The sequence below is a fragment of the Mustela lutreola genome, chromosome 3, assembly GCF_030435805.1.
Source record: "Mustela lutreola isolate mMusLut2 chromosome 3, mMusLut2.pri, whole genome shotgun sequence".
Classification (NCBI taxonomy): domain Eukaryota; kingdom Metazoa; phylum Chordata; class Mammalia; order Carnivora; family Mustelidae; genus Mustela; species Mustela lutreola.
The window spans coordinates 170,932,363-170,951,079 of NC_081292.1; the positions used below are offsets into that span (position 1 = coordinate 170,932,363).

General features: G+C 57.6%; 1 protein-coding gene across 3 annotated transcripts in view; it reads left to right on the forward strand.

The window, feature by feature from the left end:
• NGEF (neuronal guanine nucleotide exchange factor) overlaps positions 1 to 17,288 on the forward strand; it is a 100,085-nt gene extending 82,797 nt beyond the window's left edge. For all 3 annotated transcript variants that reach the window (XM_059167692.1, XM_059167693.1, XM_059167694.1), the window contains 10 exons: positions 6,554 to 6,714; positions 7,906 to 8,058; positions 9,281 to 9,410; positions 11,558 to 11,632; positions 12,551 to 12,640; positions 13,648 to 13,811; positions 14,079 to 14,234; positions 14,970 to 15,049; positions 15,748 to 15,852; positions 16,319 to 17,288. In XM_059167692.1, the coding sequence (XP_059023675.1) occupies positions 6,554 to 6,714; positions 7,906 to 8,058; positions 9,281 to 9,410; positions 11,558 to 11,632; positions 12,551 to 12,640; positions 13,648 to 13,811; positions 14,079 to 14,234; positions 14,970 to 15,049; positions 15,748 to 15,852; positions 16,319 to 16,509 (1,305 nt within the window). In that variant the 3' untranslated portion in view covers positions 16,510 to 17,288. The remainder of the gene's footprint in view (positions 1 to 6,553; positions 6,715 to 7,905; positions 8,059 to 9,280; positions 9,411 to 11,557; positions 11,633 to 12,550; positions 12,641 to 13,647; positions 13,812 to 14,078; positions 14,235 to 14,969; positions 15,050 to 15,747; positions 15,853 to 16,318) is intronic.
• Positions 17,289 to 18,717: the final 1,429 nt, after the last annotated feature.

The window sequence follows — 18,717 nt, forward strand, 5'->3', positions numbered from 1 at the left end:
GAGCTCTAGGCCCGCTGCAACAAGGTGGGGTCATTGTCACTATGCCCTGTGATGCTCCCGCCCTGCGAACTCACTCAGCCTTGCCCCCCCGCCCTTGCGTTTCCCACACGGACCAGACGTGCAGCAGCCTTGACCAGCTGGTCAAAGCATGGGCTTTGGAATCTGACTTCATCATCATTTGTGGAAGAAAGAGGCATTCTTAGGAACTTGTTCATTACTAAGAGCTTTTTCAAGTCACTTCTGGCCGCCCGAATGCCTGTGACATGTGGATTATTGTACTAGGCACAGAAGTGAGCCCAGCCTTGTGCCATTACGAGGAGAGGGGACCAGCCGGGAGCATGGACGTGAATCTGCCCCGAGGGGGGGCTACTCTGAAGGCCCCAAAGCCAAGAGCAGGTGCGGCCTCTGATGGAAGGACCTGGTCATCTCTTCCCTGGTTTCTGTGACACCCTCGGAGGAGAGAGAAGTGTGGCCACCTGTGCACAGGGACCGAGCATCTGGAGCATGAGGTCGCGCCTTTGGCAGAACAAGGTCCCATCACTCCCTCTGGCATGTTGTGGGATGGGCAGCCTGGACCGTGGGATCCGAACCAAACTGTCCATGGGTTGCCTCCCCACAGCCCTCTGAGGCAGGCTGGTGCTCCAGGAAGGATGCCCCAAGCCCTTGGCCTTAGGGCCCGACTTTCCCTCTGTCCCCTCTCACCCTCCAGCTAAAAGCAAACGTACTAAAAGGAAGTAAAGGCATCAGGCAGATGCCCTAACTAACACTTAGGACTCTGAGGGACAAGGAAGAAAGAAAGGTACTTGTGGAAGCTTTGGGGGCCAGGTCCTCGGTCCCTGCCATGCCTCGTGAGGACCTGTGCATCTTGTTTAAAGACAGGTTGTGTGTGGGTTTGGGGCAAGGCCTGGGGATCTGCATTTTCACAAACGCCTATAGTCAGGGGACCAGGTTGAAAAACATTGGTGTTTCCCTACTTTTGCCTAGCTAACTCTTCTAGTTCTCTGACTTAGCCCCTTCCAGAACCCTTGCCGCTAACGAGGCAAGGCCCCCTCCCCTGCATTCCCACTTCACTGTCGGGACCACTGATGAACTGTCATCGGCCATGCTCCAGCTGCTTTCTTGGTGACAGCATGCCTCTGTCCCTCTGTGTCCCCAGCATCGAGCCCAGTCACGTCCTGGAGGTGGGTCTTGGGACATGTTTGTGGAACCAGTGAGCCAAGGTGCTGGGCTCCCTGTGGTTGAGGTGTCCTGGGCAGAGGGTCTCTCCAAGAGGTAGGGGGTGGGTCTTAGTCATCTCGGGGTCCCCAGTGTCTGGTGGTCCCCAGCTCTTAGCAGGTGGGCAGGAAAACTCTGGAGCATTGAGTTTTCTGTATGAGCTGCTTTAGGAAACCATCCAGGAAAGGAGACGGGACATTGGCCGTCCAGGCCAGCAGAAAGAAGGATGAACATAAGACACAACTAATGGTGTCCTTGTAAACAGATGCAGGCTTCCCTGAGTGTGGGGAGCAGGGAGCCTGGGGAACAGAACCTTCGTGTGACCTTAGTGCCCACCTCTGCCCGGTGGAGACAATCTGGGAGACCTCCAGGGCTGTATTAAGGACCAAGTGAGGGGTTAGTCACCTGTTGGATATTGGACGAGCGCCCTGGGGCCCTGGGGCTAATCCTGCGCAGACAAGGTGGAGAGAACCAGGACACTCGAGACCTCTCCATCCACCAGGTGAGGGCTGCCCCCGCCTGTCTGAACTGGAACATAGTCACTAAGAGAGGAGTATGGCCAAGCATTTTCTGGATTTAGAGAGAAAGATGCCTCATTTTGGCAAGGGAGGGGCAGCAGGAAGATCCCGAGTTCTTGCAAAATGAACTTTCTTGGTGTGACTTTTTGGGAAGCAGCACATGCTGTTTGACAGAAAATTGGTGAGGAGTCATCTGTCGGGTCTGAGTGGCCCCGGTGACACAGAGGTCGTCTCCTTTCTCTTGACTGTGGTCCCGGGCCTCAGTCTGGTGATTGGGAATAATGCCTGACTTTCCCTGGCTCCCTGAGAGGTGTGTGTCTGGTATCCAGAGGGAGCTTGTGGCCTCAGCCTCCAGTCCAGGTGGGCTCAGCTGGCGAGTGAGGGCGGCCGGGGGGATGGAGGGTACCAGAATTTCTGGAGCTGGATGGGAAATTGGTGATGCCCTGGCCGGCTTGGGCTGCCCTCACTGACTGCCGCAGACCAGGTCGCTGGACAGCAGGCATGGATTTTGCACAGCTCCGGGGCTGGAAGTCTGAAATCAAGGTGCCAGCAGCGCTGGTGTCTGGTGGGACACCTGTTCTTGGCTTGAATCCCTGGGGTCTGTCTCTTCTTGTAAGGACACCAGTCCTTACAGTAAACCTTAATGACTTCTTCCTCGGCCCATCTCCCCGTAACCCGGGATTCTGAGGGAGGGGGGTGCTTTTGCTTCCTGGCTGTGCCAGTGCCATACCAACCCCCACAGAGGTCGCCCTGGTGACTCGGGCCCTGGGACCACATTGTGATAAAGGGAAGGTGAGGCATCAGACAGCGGTGATTCACGAGCACTGAGTTCCGGGAAGCCGCAAACAATCCCGAGTGGGACAGAACGCCCCGCGGTGGGGGGGGGGGTTGGGGGGGGCTTCTCTAGGCCACCCTGAGTTACAAGGAGCTGGCGCAGGTGAAGACCAGGGTAGGGAATCACCCAGCCCGAGTTTTGCCAGTGGAAGAATGAAGGGCCGATGCCCGTAGCCCCCTGGGAGTGGGGTATGGGGGACGGAGGAGGTGGCTGGACCCTGAGAACCCCTGTGGACGATGGAGGGTGACACAGGCTGAACCATCTGCAGTCACCCCAACTGTGGGTCAGGAAGCTGAGTTCTTAACAAGCAGTGTTCTCTGGGCCCGGAAGCAGATCTGGGTGCCTCCAGATTTTCTTGGTGTCCCCGCCTCTTCTTTTATCTGTGTTGTTAATGGGCTGGAGTCTCATTTGTTTCTCCAAATTCATTGCTCGAACAGCGTGGCCAGGTGGTCCTAACTCTGGGCACCCCCACCTCCCCTGTGCGGAGATGGCCTGCCGCATCCCAGCGACCCCCCAAGCAGCCCCCGTGGCCCGTACTGCATGAATGAGGGGTCCTAGCTTTGTGTGTCTCTGGAGTATTTTGTGTTCGAGGGGTGCAGTGCTGGTCCGGGGTCCGCAGTCTCACTCGTGACTGAATGGCCCCAGGGAGGGGGAGATGCCACAGGCTGAAGCTAAACTGGGCCGGCTTGTGGGACATGGAGCGGTGATGGTCCCAGACGGAACACAACAGAGAATGATTTCTCTCTGTTGTTTCCTTTCTTTGGAGAAAAATCTAAACTTACTGAGAAAGATAGGATCCAGCGCCTTCCAGGCCCAGTGGGGTAACCCTGCAGGAAGCCGGACACAGCTTCTCCACAGGCCAGTGTGGGAAGTGAGGTGAACACGTTCCGAGGTCAGGAGCAGCCATCTCAGACTCTGGAAAACAGGGCTGCATGGTTTTGGCCCACACAGCGGGCAGGGGACAGACTCAAAAATGCAAACAGGAGCCTGCTGTTCCCTCCGTGGCCCTCTCTCATGGCCTGGCCACCAGCCCCCACTGTCCCACCAGGCGCCCGCATCCTTTCTCCACACGAGCATTGGCGTCTCTCTGGAAATGGGCTTGCTGTCATGTCCAGGGTCACCTTCTAGTACAGACTCCTCCTGACCCCTCTGGCCGGAGCTCCATCCCATGAAGCTCAGTCCTGTGAGGGCAGCGCCCTGATGCTGGCTTGGTAATGACCCTGGGCATCCAGCAGGTGCTTTGACATGGGCGGGCTCCAGGCTGCAGACTGTCCGCTGGGGACTGTTCCCATTTTGTGCGCCTGCAAACAGGCTTAGCTGGATAAAGCAATTCTCATTCATGGCCGAGGTCTGGCTAACGCCGAGGCAGAAGCCTTGACTGTTCCGCTGCTCAGCTGCCCACCACCGTTCCCGCAACTGCAGAACCACCTAGCCCGGCCCCTCCCACGCGGCGTCCAGAGCTGAGTGGCTCCCGCCCGTTGGAAAGAACCCAGGTAGGAGCGGGCTTGGTAGTGGCAGGGCTGGAAAAACTGGAAGCATAGCCTAAGTAGTGGCAGACATCAAACCTAATACGAATCCAACTGGGCACTAAGAGCACCACTGAGAGATGAGCCGTGATTCAGAAAATCCGGGTCGGTCTACCTGAGTGTTCCCTGAGGCCCAGGGTCTCAGCTGGGTGGTGCACAAGGGGTGGCCTCAACAGCTCGGCCGCGGAGCAGTAGTATTCTCAGGAAGGAGTGCCCTGCGGGAAGCAACACACACACATGCTTGCACACGTTCACACGCACGTGCACATTCTTATGCTCATTCACACACAAGCTCGTTCATATGTATATGCTCTCATACACACACATACACGTTCTTACCCTCAGTCGTATATGCAGTCTCTCACACACTCACACACACCTCTCCCTGTTTGCTCCGTGGCCTTCCTCACTGCCTGACTGGGACAGTCGTACTCCTGTCTGCTCTGTCCCCACTCCCGGGACACAAGCGCTATGGTGTCAGGGAGTTGGCCGTGCTCACCCCTGAATGCCTGGGGCCTAGACAGGCACTCAGTAAACATGGGAGCAAATGGGAGAGCCGGCAAGTGAGTCAGCGAATGAGTGAATTATTGAGTGAGTAAGTGAATGAGTGAGTGAATCAATGAGTGAACAAGTGTGAGAATAAGTGAACAAATGAGTGAATAAGTGAATGAGTGCGTGAGTGAATGAATGAGTGAGCGAACGAGGGGGTCCGGAGAACAGACGGTAGATCCCCGTCAACCCCGCGCTGCCACCACGCGGCTTGAATGAGAGTAAGACGGTATTGATGAGGAAAAACAGCCATATTGATGTGGCAAATAATGTGACAGAAAATGAAGAGAAACACAGACTTCACGGGCGACTAATGGCCTGTCAGCGGAGGAGGCAGAGTGGGCGGGGGGCACAGCTGGTGTCCGTGACCAGCTGGTCAGGCCCAGCCACTGGAGGACCCCGGCACCGGCCCCCACACCCAGCCGAGCAGACTAGATGCAGTGGGCCTGAGATGTGGGTGGGACCCCAGGTGGGCCTCACATGCGTCCCCCTGGGAGACGTGCCTTCCTCTGTGGGGCTGTGGGTGTTGTTTCCTCTCTGCAATACTCATCCATGTCAGCTGGGGGCGTTTTTAGTTCTATTTGCCTAGAACTTGAAATCTTCAACGGCCTGACATTTTCTTAGGAAACTTAGACTTAGCAGCGGGACGCAGTTCCATGTCAGTGGCGCTTGTCGAGAAGCCCCCTGCATCCCGCCAGGGCCGCCAGTGAGGCTGGAGGATTGGGGCGATGTGCCTTCTGTGGCTTTGTCTGCTGAATACAGGCCACCATGACTCGGGGATGATTCCAGAGAGGCCGCGGCCCAGCTCCGGTCAGCCTGGGTCAGGGGCAGAACCGAGGGCGTCTGGGGGGCTCTGCTGCAGTGGCCAGGCTCTGTGATGGCGTGATCCCTGGAGTGACTTCCTTACGAACTTTGTCCCTGCTGTTGGGCAGGTGTATGCCACTGTGTGTACCCAACTTACAAACACGTCCCTTCTTTTTTTTTTTTTTTTAGATTTTTATTTATTTATTTGACAGAGAGATCACAAGTAGGCAGAGAGGCAGGCAGAGAGAGAGGGAGAAGCAGGCTCCCTGCTGAGCAGAGAGCCCGATGGGGGGCTCGGTCCTAGGATCCTGAGATCATGACCTGAGCCAAAGGCAGAGGCTTAACCCACTGAGCTACCCAGGTGCCCCAACACATCCCTTCTTTTTTTTTTTTTTTTTTTTAAGATTTTATTTATGTATTTGACAGAGAGAGATCACAAACAGGCAGAGAGGCAGGCAGAGAGAGAGGAGGAAGCAGGCTCCCTGCTGAGCAGAGACCCCCAATGCGGGGCTCGATCCCAGGACCCTGAGATCATGACCTGAGCCGAAGGCAGCAGCTTAACCCACTGAGCCACCCAGGTGCCCCACGTCCCTTCTTTTAAACCCCACTCTGCCTGCGGCCTCACAGGGCAACCTGTCCATCTCTGCCTGTTTTCACACGGCCTCCTCCCCATGCCTCCGTGTCAGACGTCCCTCCTGTGTCCCATACCTCTCTCATAAAGACACCTGTTGTTGGATTTAGGCTCTCGATCCAGGGTGACGTCCTTGACATCCTTCTGTACAGAACTTGTCCCCAAATAAGTTCATATTCACAGGCACCAGAGCTTAGGACATGGACACAGCTTGTGGGGGGTCCACAGTTCACCCCACTACACATCCCTTCTGGGCAGCCATTGTGGGGCCTGACCCCGCCCTCAGGAAGGGTCCTTGGTTGGCTTGTGAGCTGGTTGGGGGTGTGGAGCTGAGCCGGGAGGGAGAGCCCTCACTCTGGCGAAGCTCCTTGCTGGAGAGCACAGAGCCTCGTGTTGTCACGGGGAAAGTCTCAGCGACCAGATAACAGTCATGCTACGGAATAAGGGTGTCTCTTACCTGTTTGTCCCAACACAGGCCATGTTCGAGCTGGTCACGTCCGAGGCCTCCTACTACAAAAGCCTGAGCCTGCTCGTGTCTCACTTCATGGAGAATGAGCGTCTGAAGAAGATCCTGCACCCGTCAGAGGCACACATCCTCTTCTCCAACGTCCTGGACGTCATGGCCGTCAGCGAGCGGTGAGCCCCCCTGCTCTGGGCCTCGTGGGGTCTGGCTTCCAGAAACTTCCCCTCATCTGGGGCGCGGCCAAAGTTGGCAGCGAGTGCCCATTACACCGGCTTCTCTGCTTTTGAGTGTTTGGAATTATCTGTAATGAGATAGAAATAAATACGTCCCCGCAGGGCGGCCGGTCACACCCCCCTGAACAGGCCTTCTGCCTCCAGATCCCTTCCTGTTCCACGCATGTGCTCCTCGTGTCCCCCGCTGTCGGGCAGGTGTGCAGCAGGTATCCTGACCGGGTCCAGGGGCATCCGTGGGAGCTGGTGTCCTAAAACCCCGGTTTGACGTGTGCCCGACCTCCTCCCCCCAGTCAGATGGTGTTTGTGCTGGTTTGTGGAGGAGGCTTTGGGACTGTGCTTCTCTTTTGGCTGGGAAGGATGGGAGGAGCTTAACTGGAGCGGGAATGAACAGCTATTCACTGATTCTTGTCAAGAAGGAAAGGGCGCCAATTTCACCGTTGGGTTAGAACATCTGGCGACCATTTCCCGCTGGGCCATGGAGTCCACAGCTCAAAGAGCAAAACTCAGCTTTCGGGTCCAACAACGCATGCTCAGATGCCAAGCTGCCACGTGGCCAGAGGGAGCCCTCCATCCCCGAGGCGCCCTGGGCACTCCCTCCTCCCCCACTTGGACACTCACCTCCTCCTGGCAGGCCCCGCCCTGGGGCCTCAGACCCACCGCTGCTGAGAGACCCGCTGGCCTCTGCCACTTCACCCCACTGGGGTTTACTTACACTTTGCTGTGGAGAATTGCAAACATGCAGAAACAGACACGCCAGTGTGACGTGCGCAGCCCCCCAGCCTGGCACCTGGGTTGGTCTGCGTCCCCAGCCCTCCTCACCACCCACGGGATCCCGCTGAGGCAAATCCCCATTGTCATCTTGTCTGTGGGCACATCAGTACATCTGTTAAACATAAGGCCTCTTTCTCTCTCTTTGAAAACACTCTTGATGCTATCAGGCACCTAAAAACACAGGACGACTGACCTACCTACTGGGTAGGTGCACCAAAGGTGCCATCGGTGTGGGGCTCATGTCCTGTTGTGTCTGTGGCCTTGTCCGAGCCAGGCCCGGGGGCAGCCATGTGTCCTGAGTGTCCCGGTGCAGGCGCCTTTCACCCGAGCCACTGCCCACGGCCCCCTCCCCCACCGCAGGTTTCTCCTGGAGCTAGAGCGCCGGATGGAGGAGAACATTGTCATCTCGGACGTGTGTGACATCGTGTACCATTACGCGGCCAACCACTTCTCAGTGTACATCACCTACGTCAGCAACCAGACCTACCAGGAGAGGACCTACAAGCAGCTGCTGTGAGTGTGTGTCCCCCCTCATTTCTCCTGCCCCCGTGCAGGCTGTCGCTCCTCCCACCGGGACACCGAGCCATGGCCCTGGGACCCCTGCTTTCCAAGGCCGGCACGTTCCGGGGGCTGCAGGGTCACTGGAGAAAGGTCAATCCCAAGACCATCAGCCGTGGCGCCCGTCTGACCCGTGTCTCGAATGGCTGCGCTGAGCTCTGCGGGGCTTAGAAAAGACGGTTTGAGGCCGGGAGAGCCCCTTGTGGCCCAGGAGGTTGGGAAGATGGTTTGAACTAGAGCCAAAGGCAGGGATGAGGCAGCAGGGGGTGCCTTTGTGGCCTTCCAGCAACGCCCTTGACTTTGTCACTCATCTGCCCACTTCTCAGCTTCCCTGGGGTTTCAATGATGAGGTGATTTTTCCAGTCGATTTGCCTCTTTTGACTCCCTCACACTCTGGTGCTGCGCTTTGGTGACACCTGAACCCGTGATGTGTTCTTACCTTCACTGGGGAGCACCAGAGGTCCCCCTGCGAGGTCTCCTCTGGCCATTCCACTCCCCTGGGCCTTGCTGTCAAGGCTAACTGTGGAGAGTTTCAAACTTGAGCATTCGGGGGTTTGGTGTTTGACGTTTGGGGGTTGAAAACTGGGACTCGAGGGAATCAGGATGCTAGTTCGAGGACAGACGTGGAGGTGACAAGCAAGCAGGAGAACGGGGTCCTGGCCTCCCAGGGCTGCAGGTACACGGTGCATCCCTGGAGGCACAGGGTGTCTGGGCCCCAGGGGAAGGCCATGAGCCGGGGTCCCTGTTGACGTGCCACCCAGGGTCCCTGGAGCCCGCGTCAGGGCAGCCCCCTGATCCCCACTGCCGAGCCACCTGCAGACAGGACGTCCCCGTGGCCGTTGTCCCCGGCCTGCTGCTGTTCCTATCACTACGTGGGTTCACCTTGCCACAGTTCCCTGCTGGGTAAATCACCAGATCCTGCGTCTGAGTCATGGACTTTGCCACATGAGGAATTCTTACCTTCCCACACGGAATACATCCTGTGAAGTTTTCACAGCCCAGGCATGTGAAGCCATTGTTGTCATTTGGCTTGTACATGAGCAGTTTATCTTCTGTTAAAAGAAATCAGCATGTGTCCCATACCCGTGGGATGTCTGGTTCCTCCGAGGCCATGGATGCGCTTCTGACTCGTGCCTCCTGTGAGCCAGAGACCGACTCTCATGTCTGTGTACCCCAGCCAGGAGAAGGCAGCCTTTCGGGAGCTGATTGCCCAGCTGGAGCTGGACCCCAAGTGCCGGGGGCTGCCCCTGTCCTCCTTCCTTATCCTGCCATTCCAGAGGATCACACGCCTCAAGCTCTTGGTCCAGGTACCAGCCTCTCCCCCCAGCCCCTGCCCTGACTTGTGGAACCGGCTTGCGTGTGCTTCTCCCACTGCAGACTGTTTCCTTCAGTTGTTCCAGGTCTCTGCTAGCTTTCTAGGAAGTCCATTTGCTCCACAAATCTTAATGAAGCTACTACTGTGTGCCACGCAGTGGGGGAGTCAGCCCCTCTTCCCAGTGAGCCACAGTCTGGGAATTAGACCAACAGGCACACACAAGCAGGAAGTGGTCATGACTGTGAGGACAGTGAAACGGAGGGCACATGATTGGGGGGTCACTGCCTGGTCACCACCAGTTAGGAATGTCAAGAAAGACTCTTAGACAAGTGACATCTGTGCTGAGACGTGGCTGACAGAGAGGAGCCATTCAAGTGACAGATAACTGCTTATGCAAAGGCCCTGGGGCAGTGATGCTCATAGGAGGGAAGGCCAGTGGTGAGCTGAGGGGATTTGACAGGAGTAACTGCAGAGACGTTGTGAGGCCAGTTGAGGCCCTAAGGGACCAGGCAAGATGCTGGCTTCATGCTTCCGTAGGACAAGAGAGTTGCCTGATCCAACTGAGTGCCCACAACACTGCCTATGCTGAGTTAGGGGCAGGAGAGCAGGGATGCAAATGGGAGAAGGGGTCAGGAAGCTGTGGGAGAAAGGCAGCCTGGGCTGGAGGACAGGCGGGGAGCCGAGGGTCGGGGGAAGAGGAGGAGATCCTGGAGGGAAATCAGAATTGAGATGCCCACTTGCTACTCCAGGGAAGAGGAAGGAAGAGTCAGAGCTGGACCTGCAGGAGTGATGGTGCGGCCCTTCCTGAGGCGGGGAGACAGGCGGGGGCAGGGGGGCGTCAGGGTTCCAGGGAATCTCCAAGTGCCAAGTTAAAGGGAGAAGTCAGTGCAGGGCCTCTCGGCATCAAGGTGGCGTTTAGGGAAAGACATCATCAAGGAAGGAGAGATGGGTCCCAAGACCCAGCCCTGGGACACAGTGCTCAAGGACAAATAGAAGGAAGAAGGAAGCCTAGGAGGGCTGTGGCCGGGGAAGCCTGGAGAGGGGCATTTCCTGAAAGGGGACCCCATGCCTGCCTCGGGCTGCTGGGTGTTTGGTGCAGCTGGTAGGGGGAGTGGCTTCAGAGGGCGAGGAGCTGAGAGAGTGACCTGCGAGCCACAGTTAGGGTAGCTGAGAGGTCAGACATCATGGGGTGGGCAGTAGTGAGGAGGAGAGGTTGCAGCCGGGGTTGAGGGGAGCGTCAGAGGACAGGGCCCAGGGACCTGGGACCAAAGTGGGGGGCATCAGAGGAGGTAACTCCCCCCACCCCAGGGATGGCCCAAGAGAGCGCCATGTGACAACTCAGGGAGCACGAACCCGAGTCACAGGACACGGGGCAACAAAGGGTTACACGTGAGATTTTTTTTTCTTAACTTGGGAAAACCGAATCAGAAGATAGAGGGGGAACATTTTTAAGAAATCATAGGAAAAGAGCATATATGAATATATAAAAATTTTAACTTTTATACGATGAAAACCAACAGAAGTAAGATCAAGACCTATTTTAATGTGTTGAGGGAGCGTGGAGGCACAGGCAAGTCGATGGCAGCCTGGAGCCCTCAGGAAGCTTCTGAGGAAAGGCCTCTGAGGCAAAAGCCATGGGAGCCTCATTTTGTTAAGTCAAGAAAATCAAGAAAGGGCTTTTCTTCAGTAAGACCAGAGTTAATGAAGTCTCAGGGTCACTGGGACTTGGCCACAAACTCGTCCTAGGAGCAGGGCAGGGAAGTCCCCCATGCCTGCCCTGAGCATCACACGCGTGGAACCAAGGTTGGCCTGAGCATGGCTGTCCCCTCGCTGCCTCGCCCACCCCGCCAGCAGGAGGTTGCTGGCTTTACTTTGGTGTCCTTGTTAAGCACTTCCCCAACCCCCCGGGGGTGGGGGGACCTGGGGCTGCAGCTTGGCCTTCATGGTTAACCCCTGGCAGGAGCCTGACTCATTCGTCATCCTCAGGGAGGCCCCCATGGATCAGAATGCTCGGGCCTGGGCCTGCTGTGTGGACTCCTGCGCCCTACTGGGCTCTTCATTGTGCCACCGCTGCATGGGGGCAGGGCGGGGAGGAAAGGCCACCCGGGATCAAATTAATGCAGATTTTCCTGTGCTCAGAACATTCTGAAGAGAGTGGAAGAAAGGTCTGAGCGGGAGTGCACGGCCTTGGATGCCCACAAAGAACTGGAAATGGTGAGCTGGGCTCCCTCCTCCTTTTGTTCCCAGTGAACCATTTTCCTTGGCCGGACCCCCACCTCGTGGTCCTGCGCCCTCCTCTGTCCTCTGTCACTGTGTCTTTGGAAATCAGAAATGCATTTTAGCATATGCTTTTGCAATCAAAAAAGGTCATTTGAGGGGTGCCTGGCTAGTTCAGTAGGGGGAGAGCAAGTGACTTGAGCTCAGGGTCGCAAGTTCAAGCCCCACACTGGGCATAAAGATAACTTTAAAAAAAGAAAGGAAGGAGGGAGGGAGGGAGGGTGGGAAGGAAACATCCTTCAAGTCCCCAGAACAGATAGGTGTGGCCCCAGCTGAGCGCCCAGGCTGTAGCCGCGGTGACCTCTACTGCCCCCCAGAGGCCTTCTCTCTCCCAGGCCCCACGCTTGTCCTTGCTGGCTTCCAGCGTCTTCCCTCCTGTGCCACTCCCAAGGATCTGGCTCTCTTTGTGCCCTGACATAGCCCTGCCCCATCCTTTTCTCCGCAAGCCTGGTCCTGTCCCCAGGCCACTCCCCTCCTGTCTACTGGGGGGACTCATATATATGTTCAGTACCCCCCAAAAAAAATGGAGCGGGTGCCCATACGTAGAAGGAGGGGGTAAAGATGGTCGGTTATCCCACCCCTGGCTGCTGCCGTGGGGCGCCGCCCTTGCAATACCTGCTCGTACAGCTGTAATCTTTGCTAAAGGGGCTTGTGGTTTCCAAGCTGGCTTTGCTCTCCATTTTAGTGCATATAAAATTATTGCAGTTCTTAATCATTAACGCCGTAACGAGGCTTGGACCAGCCGGTTTCAGCTGGAGGTGGTGTCTGCGTGCGTTCCGGTGCCTGAGAGGACAGAGTTGGTGGCCGGGAACAGCTGGCTGCCCCTGGCCTCACATGTCCTCCTTCTTATGCCAGGTGGTGAAAGCGTGCAATGAGGGTGTCAGGAAAATGAGCCGCACGGAGCAGATGATCAGTATTCAGAAGAAGATGGAGTTTAAGATCAAGGTGAGCCTGTACCGGGCTACGTGTCCCCAGCCCAGCTGGGCTGGCCTGGGGCATCTGTCCCCAGTCGGGTTCAGTGACAGGCCACCCTTGCATCTCAGTGCAGTGGCACCTTTCGTGGATATCTCCCTTGGCACCCCCAGCTGCCCCTGCCTGCTACCCGTGACCGTGCCATCACACTGGCCTGTGCTTATCTTCTGAGAGACGCCGTGCCAGTGCCCGGGAGCTGCCTGTTCTTGTTTCTTAGCTGTGAGACCTTGAGCAGTTACTTGACATGAAGCATGTCACAGGGACCATTCCAGGGATTCTTATACTGGGGAGCTGGGGTGAGGGGGACACTGAAAATCTGACTCCAGTTACCAACCTCCCCCGCCTCTCTGTCAGGCTTCAGGCATCAGTGAGCCCAAAGGGTGCCTGGGGACTGTTTTTGCTGACATGGGCACATGAGCACACCATGCCCACTGAGGGTCCCTGAGCTCTTCCTGTATTTAGGAACTGAGCACCCTCTGAGGATGGAGACACAGCCTTCTGTGCTCCCCCCATGTCTCCACGTGCCGGGCCAACCAGTGGATGCTGGGAGCCTCCCCACAGCTGTGGCGCGGGGGCCTGCAGACCTGGCCTGCTTGTGCCGTGACATGCAGTTCTCTCTTCTTCCCTGTGAACCGGGCTCCCACTTTGATTCTGCAGGTGCCCACATGTACAAACACACACACATACACACACACTCGTAGACACAAGTGCACATAGATACACTTAGACACAAGCACATACAGAGCAGACAAATGCACAGAGGCACACACGCTTGTGTACACAGGAGCGTGCACCTTCATGCACACACATACACACACACACTGTCCTTCCTGCATTTGCCCAGGACTGCTCCATCCCCCACCCTCCCTGTACAGCACCCTTGTGCTATTGCTTGGGTTAGCACTCCAGTGAGGCTGGGAGAGGCTGGGGGGCAGCTGGAGGGGCACAGCCATCCTGATGCCATGCCCCTGCCCGCCCAGTCGGTGCCCATCATCTCCCACTCCCGCTGGCTGCTGAAGCAGGGTGAGCTGCAGCAGATGTCGGGCCCCAAAACATCCCGAACCCTGCGGACCAAGAAACTCTTCCGGGAAATTTACCTCTTCCTCTTCAACGACCTGCTGGTGATCTGCCGGCAGATACCCGGGTGAGCCACAGGGCCCATGACCCCGGGGGGCCGTGGGTGGGGCGGCGACAGCTTCAGCTTGGGCCAACAGCAACAGATTACCCCCTCGGTCGCCATGGGAGGCGGCAGTCTGGGGAGAGGGGGACCAGTGTTCAGGTGGGGGGCTTCCAGAATGAGGTGAGGAGTGGTCAGAACAGTAGAGCCTGCAGGACCAGGGATGGAGGGTTCCCCGGGACCTTGGGGCCTCCTTGGGATCAACACACCCACCCTGTCACCCTGGGTCCCCAGAGACAAGTACCAAGTATTTGACTCAGCCCCGCGGGGCCTCCTCCGCGTGGAAGAGCTGGAGGACCAGGGCCAGACGCTGGCCAACGTGTTCATCCTACGGCTGCTGGAGAACGCGGACGATCGGGAGGCCACCTACATGCTGAAAGCGACCTCTCAGTGAGTGCCCCGCGCCGCCAGCCCTGCCCCGGGACAGAGTTGGTGGCCGGGAACAGCTGGCTGCCCCTGGGGCCTCCGAGTCTTCTTCCAGGTGGAGCAAGCGAGACTCTGGGGCTCAGCATGTGCTTGGTGGCCCCCAGATTCCGTATGTCGGGCATAGTGTGTGTGTGTGTGTGTGTGTGTGCGTGTGCATGTGTCCCCTCTGGGTCTCGGGTTCTGGAAGGGCCTCTCTTTCCTGATGAGATGTAGAACCCTCGGGTCTCGCTGACCAGCACCCCATGTCACTGGGTGGTCCCAGGGCCATCTTCTCACCCCTCTGAGCAGCTGGACCACCTGCTCTGCAGCCCTAGGGCTCTGGGAGGGACAGCCAAGGTTAGGTGGAAACCGTTCTGTGAGCCCCGTGTGCTGCCCTGCACTTGTCCCCACGGGATGGAGCTCACGGGGCACGGCCCCCCATCTCGGCCCAGTTCCTACCACCCAGACCAACAGCAGCCATCCCTGGTTCCGTGTCTGAGAGCCTGTGGCATCAGGGATGTCTGGGGTGTCTGGGGGGAATTCTCCCTCACCTGCTGACCTTCACACGTGTCAGGGAGATCCTGTAGGGCTCCCCACACCTCTCCCCTGGATTCTGGGCACCCCCCAGCTGTCCTGCTGTGGCCTCGTGGGGGGCCTGGCATGGTGCCGGGTGGGGGGGCGTTGCTCCGTAGTTTCGGCATGTCCTCCTCCATGTCCCAGGAGTGAGATGAAGCGCTGGATGACCTCCCTGGCCCCCAACCGGAGAACCAAGTTTGTTTCCTTCACTTCCCGGCTACTGGGTAAGTGCCCTGAGGGAGGAGGAGGCCCCAGCAGGTAGGTGCAGGCAGCTGCTATCTGCGCTGCCAAGATGGCCGGGGCCAGTGCCTACGAGCCCGCTGTTCCAGACGCCAGCGTGGCTTCCACGGCCGGAGGTGCCTGTGCACCGACCCCAAGGGAGGACATCGGTGTAACCAACTTCACAGACATTCGGATGGTTGATAATGCGATAAGTCACTGGATCTTAGGTGACAGGTCCCACAAGGAAACCAAGAGGAATCTGGGCCCAGAAGGCAAACGCCAGTGTGATTTGGGGTTGCCGGCTCTCTGAAACCTTAGTGACGGCCCACCTGCCTGCCAGAGAAACTTCTAGCCCTGACTGCTCTCCAGGTCCCGACCCTCCCACAGCAGCTCCCAGCACCACATCCCAGGGCCGAGAAGCTCCTTCCAAAGTCCAGAATAAACCCCCTCCTGGCCTCTTCCTCCCTTTATCCGCAGACTGTGACAGCCCCTGGCCATTTTCACAGTGTTTTCTCTGGAGCCAAGTCCCCCTCTCACCCGGACAGACCCTCTCCAGTTGCTGGGGGAGTTTGCACTGCTCTGTTAGGCGTGCCTGCCCTGTTAACCGAGGAGGCGGGGGTGTCCAGGGTCTGCCAGGTACAGAGTGGGACAGGGGGGCATGGCGACAGGGATGAGCCACCTCCCTTCCTCCTGCCTTCAGACTGCCCCCAGGTGCAGTGCGTGCACCCGTATGTGGCCCAGCAGCCAGATGAACTGACACTGGAGCTGGCCGACATCCTGAACATCCTGGAGAAGACGGAAGACGGTGAGGCCTGGTACCCACGCACGCACCCCCTCCCCACCCCACTGGTGCCCCACACTCTGCACCAGTCCGAGGGAGGAGGGGATAGTCCGCGCCCCGTGTGTAGAAGGAGACGTCACAGGGCTGAGGCTCAGAGACAGGCTGCTTGACAAGGGTGATGGTGGTGGCCTTGGTGTCTCCTGGCTTCATGCTGAGCGGCAGACAGTTGCTGAGGGCTCAGGAATGGGATCCAGAATCAGTATATTTGAGACACACCGTGGCATCCCAGGACCACGTTCCCCTGGAGGGGGGTCAGGGCAGTGCTTTCCCGGCTTCTGGGGAGAAAATCCAATCCGAGGGTCTCCAGCGGCAGCTGTCAAGCCGGTGCTCTCAGGGCTCCCGAGTCTCCTTCGCTGCTGCTGCTCTGGCTGGGAAGGAGACTCAGCCCTCACCCCCACAACCTGACCCTCCCCGACTCGTCCCTGCACAGGGTGGATCTTTGGCGAGCGTCTGCACGACCAGGAGAGAGGCTGGTTCCCCAGCTCCATGACTGAGGAGATCTTGAATCCCAAGATCCGGTCCCAGAACCTCAAGGAATGTTTCCGAGTCCACAAGATGGACGACCCACAGCGCAGCCAGAATAAGGATCGCAGGAAGCTGGGCAGCCGAAACCGGCAATGACCCCTGGCCGGGTCACTAGCCTGGCGGGAGGACGCGGGCGGGCCAGAGCAGCGCCGGGCTGGCAAAGCCCAACGGACAGCAGAGGGGCTCCGGGGGCAGGCAGGCGCCTCATGCAGGAGCCCGCCCACCCCTCTCGCTGCCCCAGGCTGAGTGCTCGCCTGTCTCAGCCCCCTCGCTTGCAAACTGGAGAAAGGGTGCCACGTCTTTCCTCTGCTGCATTTATAAACAAGAAAGCGTATTTTAAACAGTATTCTGCTACCTCTCCCTCTTGTCTCCTGGAGGGGGTGGATGTGGACCGGCATGCTCCAGGGGCCTTCCCAGGCACTGGGAGAGGCCCCCAACCCCGGGGGGTCCCTGGCCGAGGGCAGACTGGAAGGACTGTCATGACCCCCTGCACACGTCCTTCTCGACCCTGGAAGCCATTAGAATCCACCAGGGGAGCAGACGGACCACCCTTGCCTGAGCTTGATGAGCAGCCCGTGGTCTCCAATCCAAAGGACTGAGAGACCAAATGCCTCTGTCCTCCCCTCCCCAAGCCTCTGCCAGCCTCTGGCTGCACGGCCAGGCCCCGCTTCACGGCAGGCCTACCAGAGCTTGGCTGAGGGCCCATGCAACCTCTGGCTCCCTGACAAGCTGATGTAACTTGTGTCTTCCGGCCCCTTCAGGAGCCCAGGTGTTGTGAGGAATGAATTGGTCACTGCATCCTGTATCGATTTTGGTTCCGAGAAAAGCAAATATCATTTCTGGCTGCATTAAAAGAAGCATCATGTATAAAATAATGGAGGTGACGCGCTGTTCTTTATTGCTCTGCTGCACACAGGAATGAGGTGTTCAGTTCTGGGCAGGGAAAGAAGAACTCCTTTCAAGGTCAATGGAGTAGCATGTCCTGAAGGAAGAGGTTGAGGTGGCTTCCAGGACAGGAAGAAGCAACCAGGGTCAGGACCTCAGGGTGGAAGATTTGGGCCTCGACCTGTGGAAGGATTTCAGAAACCGAAGATGCTATTTGAGGGAGTCAGGGGTGCCCTTCTGCTGCAGTGGAAGTGAGAATGCAGGTTTGGAAGAGCACAGGGCGGCTGAGGTACCCGTGGCTGATGATCTCAAAGGGGATCTAACACCAGGCACGGGACTGGGGCTTCCTACCTGACCAGTCACTTCCCACCTTGGGCGCTTTGTCCCACTTTGGTGCTAGCAAGTTACCCAAAGGCTGCGGCTCCTCGCCCAGCCCACGTAACCCTCACAGGTGCTCCACCGCCATCCTTGATTCTGTCCTGGAGCGTGGAGGGCCTGGAATCTGACCCTGCCCAGCCCTGCATGCCTGGGACCACCCTCTTTCTGCCAGGACACTCCTTCCTTCACTCCAGAACAGGCCCTCCCATAGAAGCCCAGGATTTGGGTCAAGTGGGACTCGTAGCATCTTCCCACAGGCCACAACATGGCTCCTAGCATTCTTGAGACTGAGAGCCTGTGAGAATTGGATGGGTTTCTGGAACGTGTATACATGTGCAACACTCTGGTTTAACAGTGAGGGGCTGATGTTCGTGGGGCCTCTGGGCTATGCGCCCAGGGGGATTACCCACACTTAAGGCCCCCAGCAGTGGGGGCAGGGGGAAAGGGGCCAGTTTTGAGCCCTATGCTGCTCTTGGGTGGGGGGAAGGAAAACCTGGGACAAAGGAGAGGGGGTGACCATTGGTCCTGGCCCTTGTCCAGCTTATCTTTTTGAGGCCAGTAAAGAGCACGCTGATTTGGATCATCTGCTTTAACTAGGGCTTTGGTGACCAGAGGTTACGTGGAATGAAGTAATGTAAACAGCTTCATGAGAACTGGTCGGTTTTAGAACAGTGTTTCACAAATGAAAACTTCGCCCGTGTGTTTTGGGCGAGCGCTCACCTGGAGTATCCAGGAGGAAAAAACTGGTCTTAGCGGGAGCAGGAGTGGTTTGGAGCTCAGGGAAGCGGAGGAGGCCGAAAGCCTTGCTAGAAACAGTGAAAGTAGAGGAGGAACAGCTTCCCTCCACCAACACCTACACCTCAGCCCCAGTATCAAACCATCACAGAGTGTGCAGACGGTCCCTCCTTCAAGCCTCCGTTCTTCTTTTTTTCCAGTTCAGGCCTCTTTCCTGCCAAGCCCTGGGCAGCTCAGCCACTATTTTAAATCCCTTCTCTCAATCACAAAAGCCAGGCTTCCCGGGAAGTGTGCAAAACCAAGGAT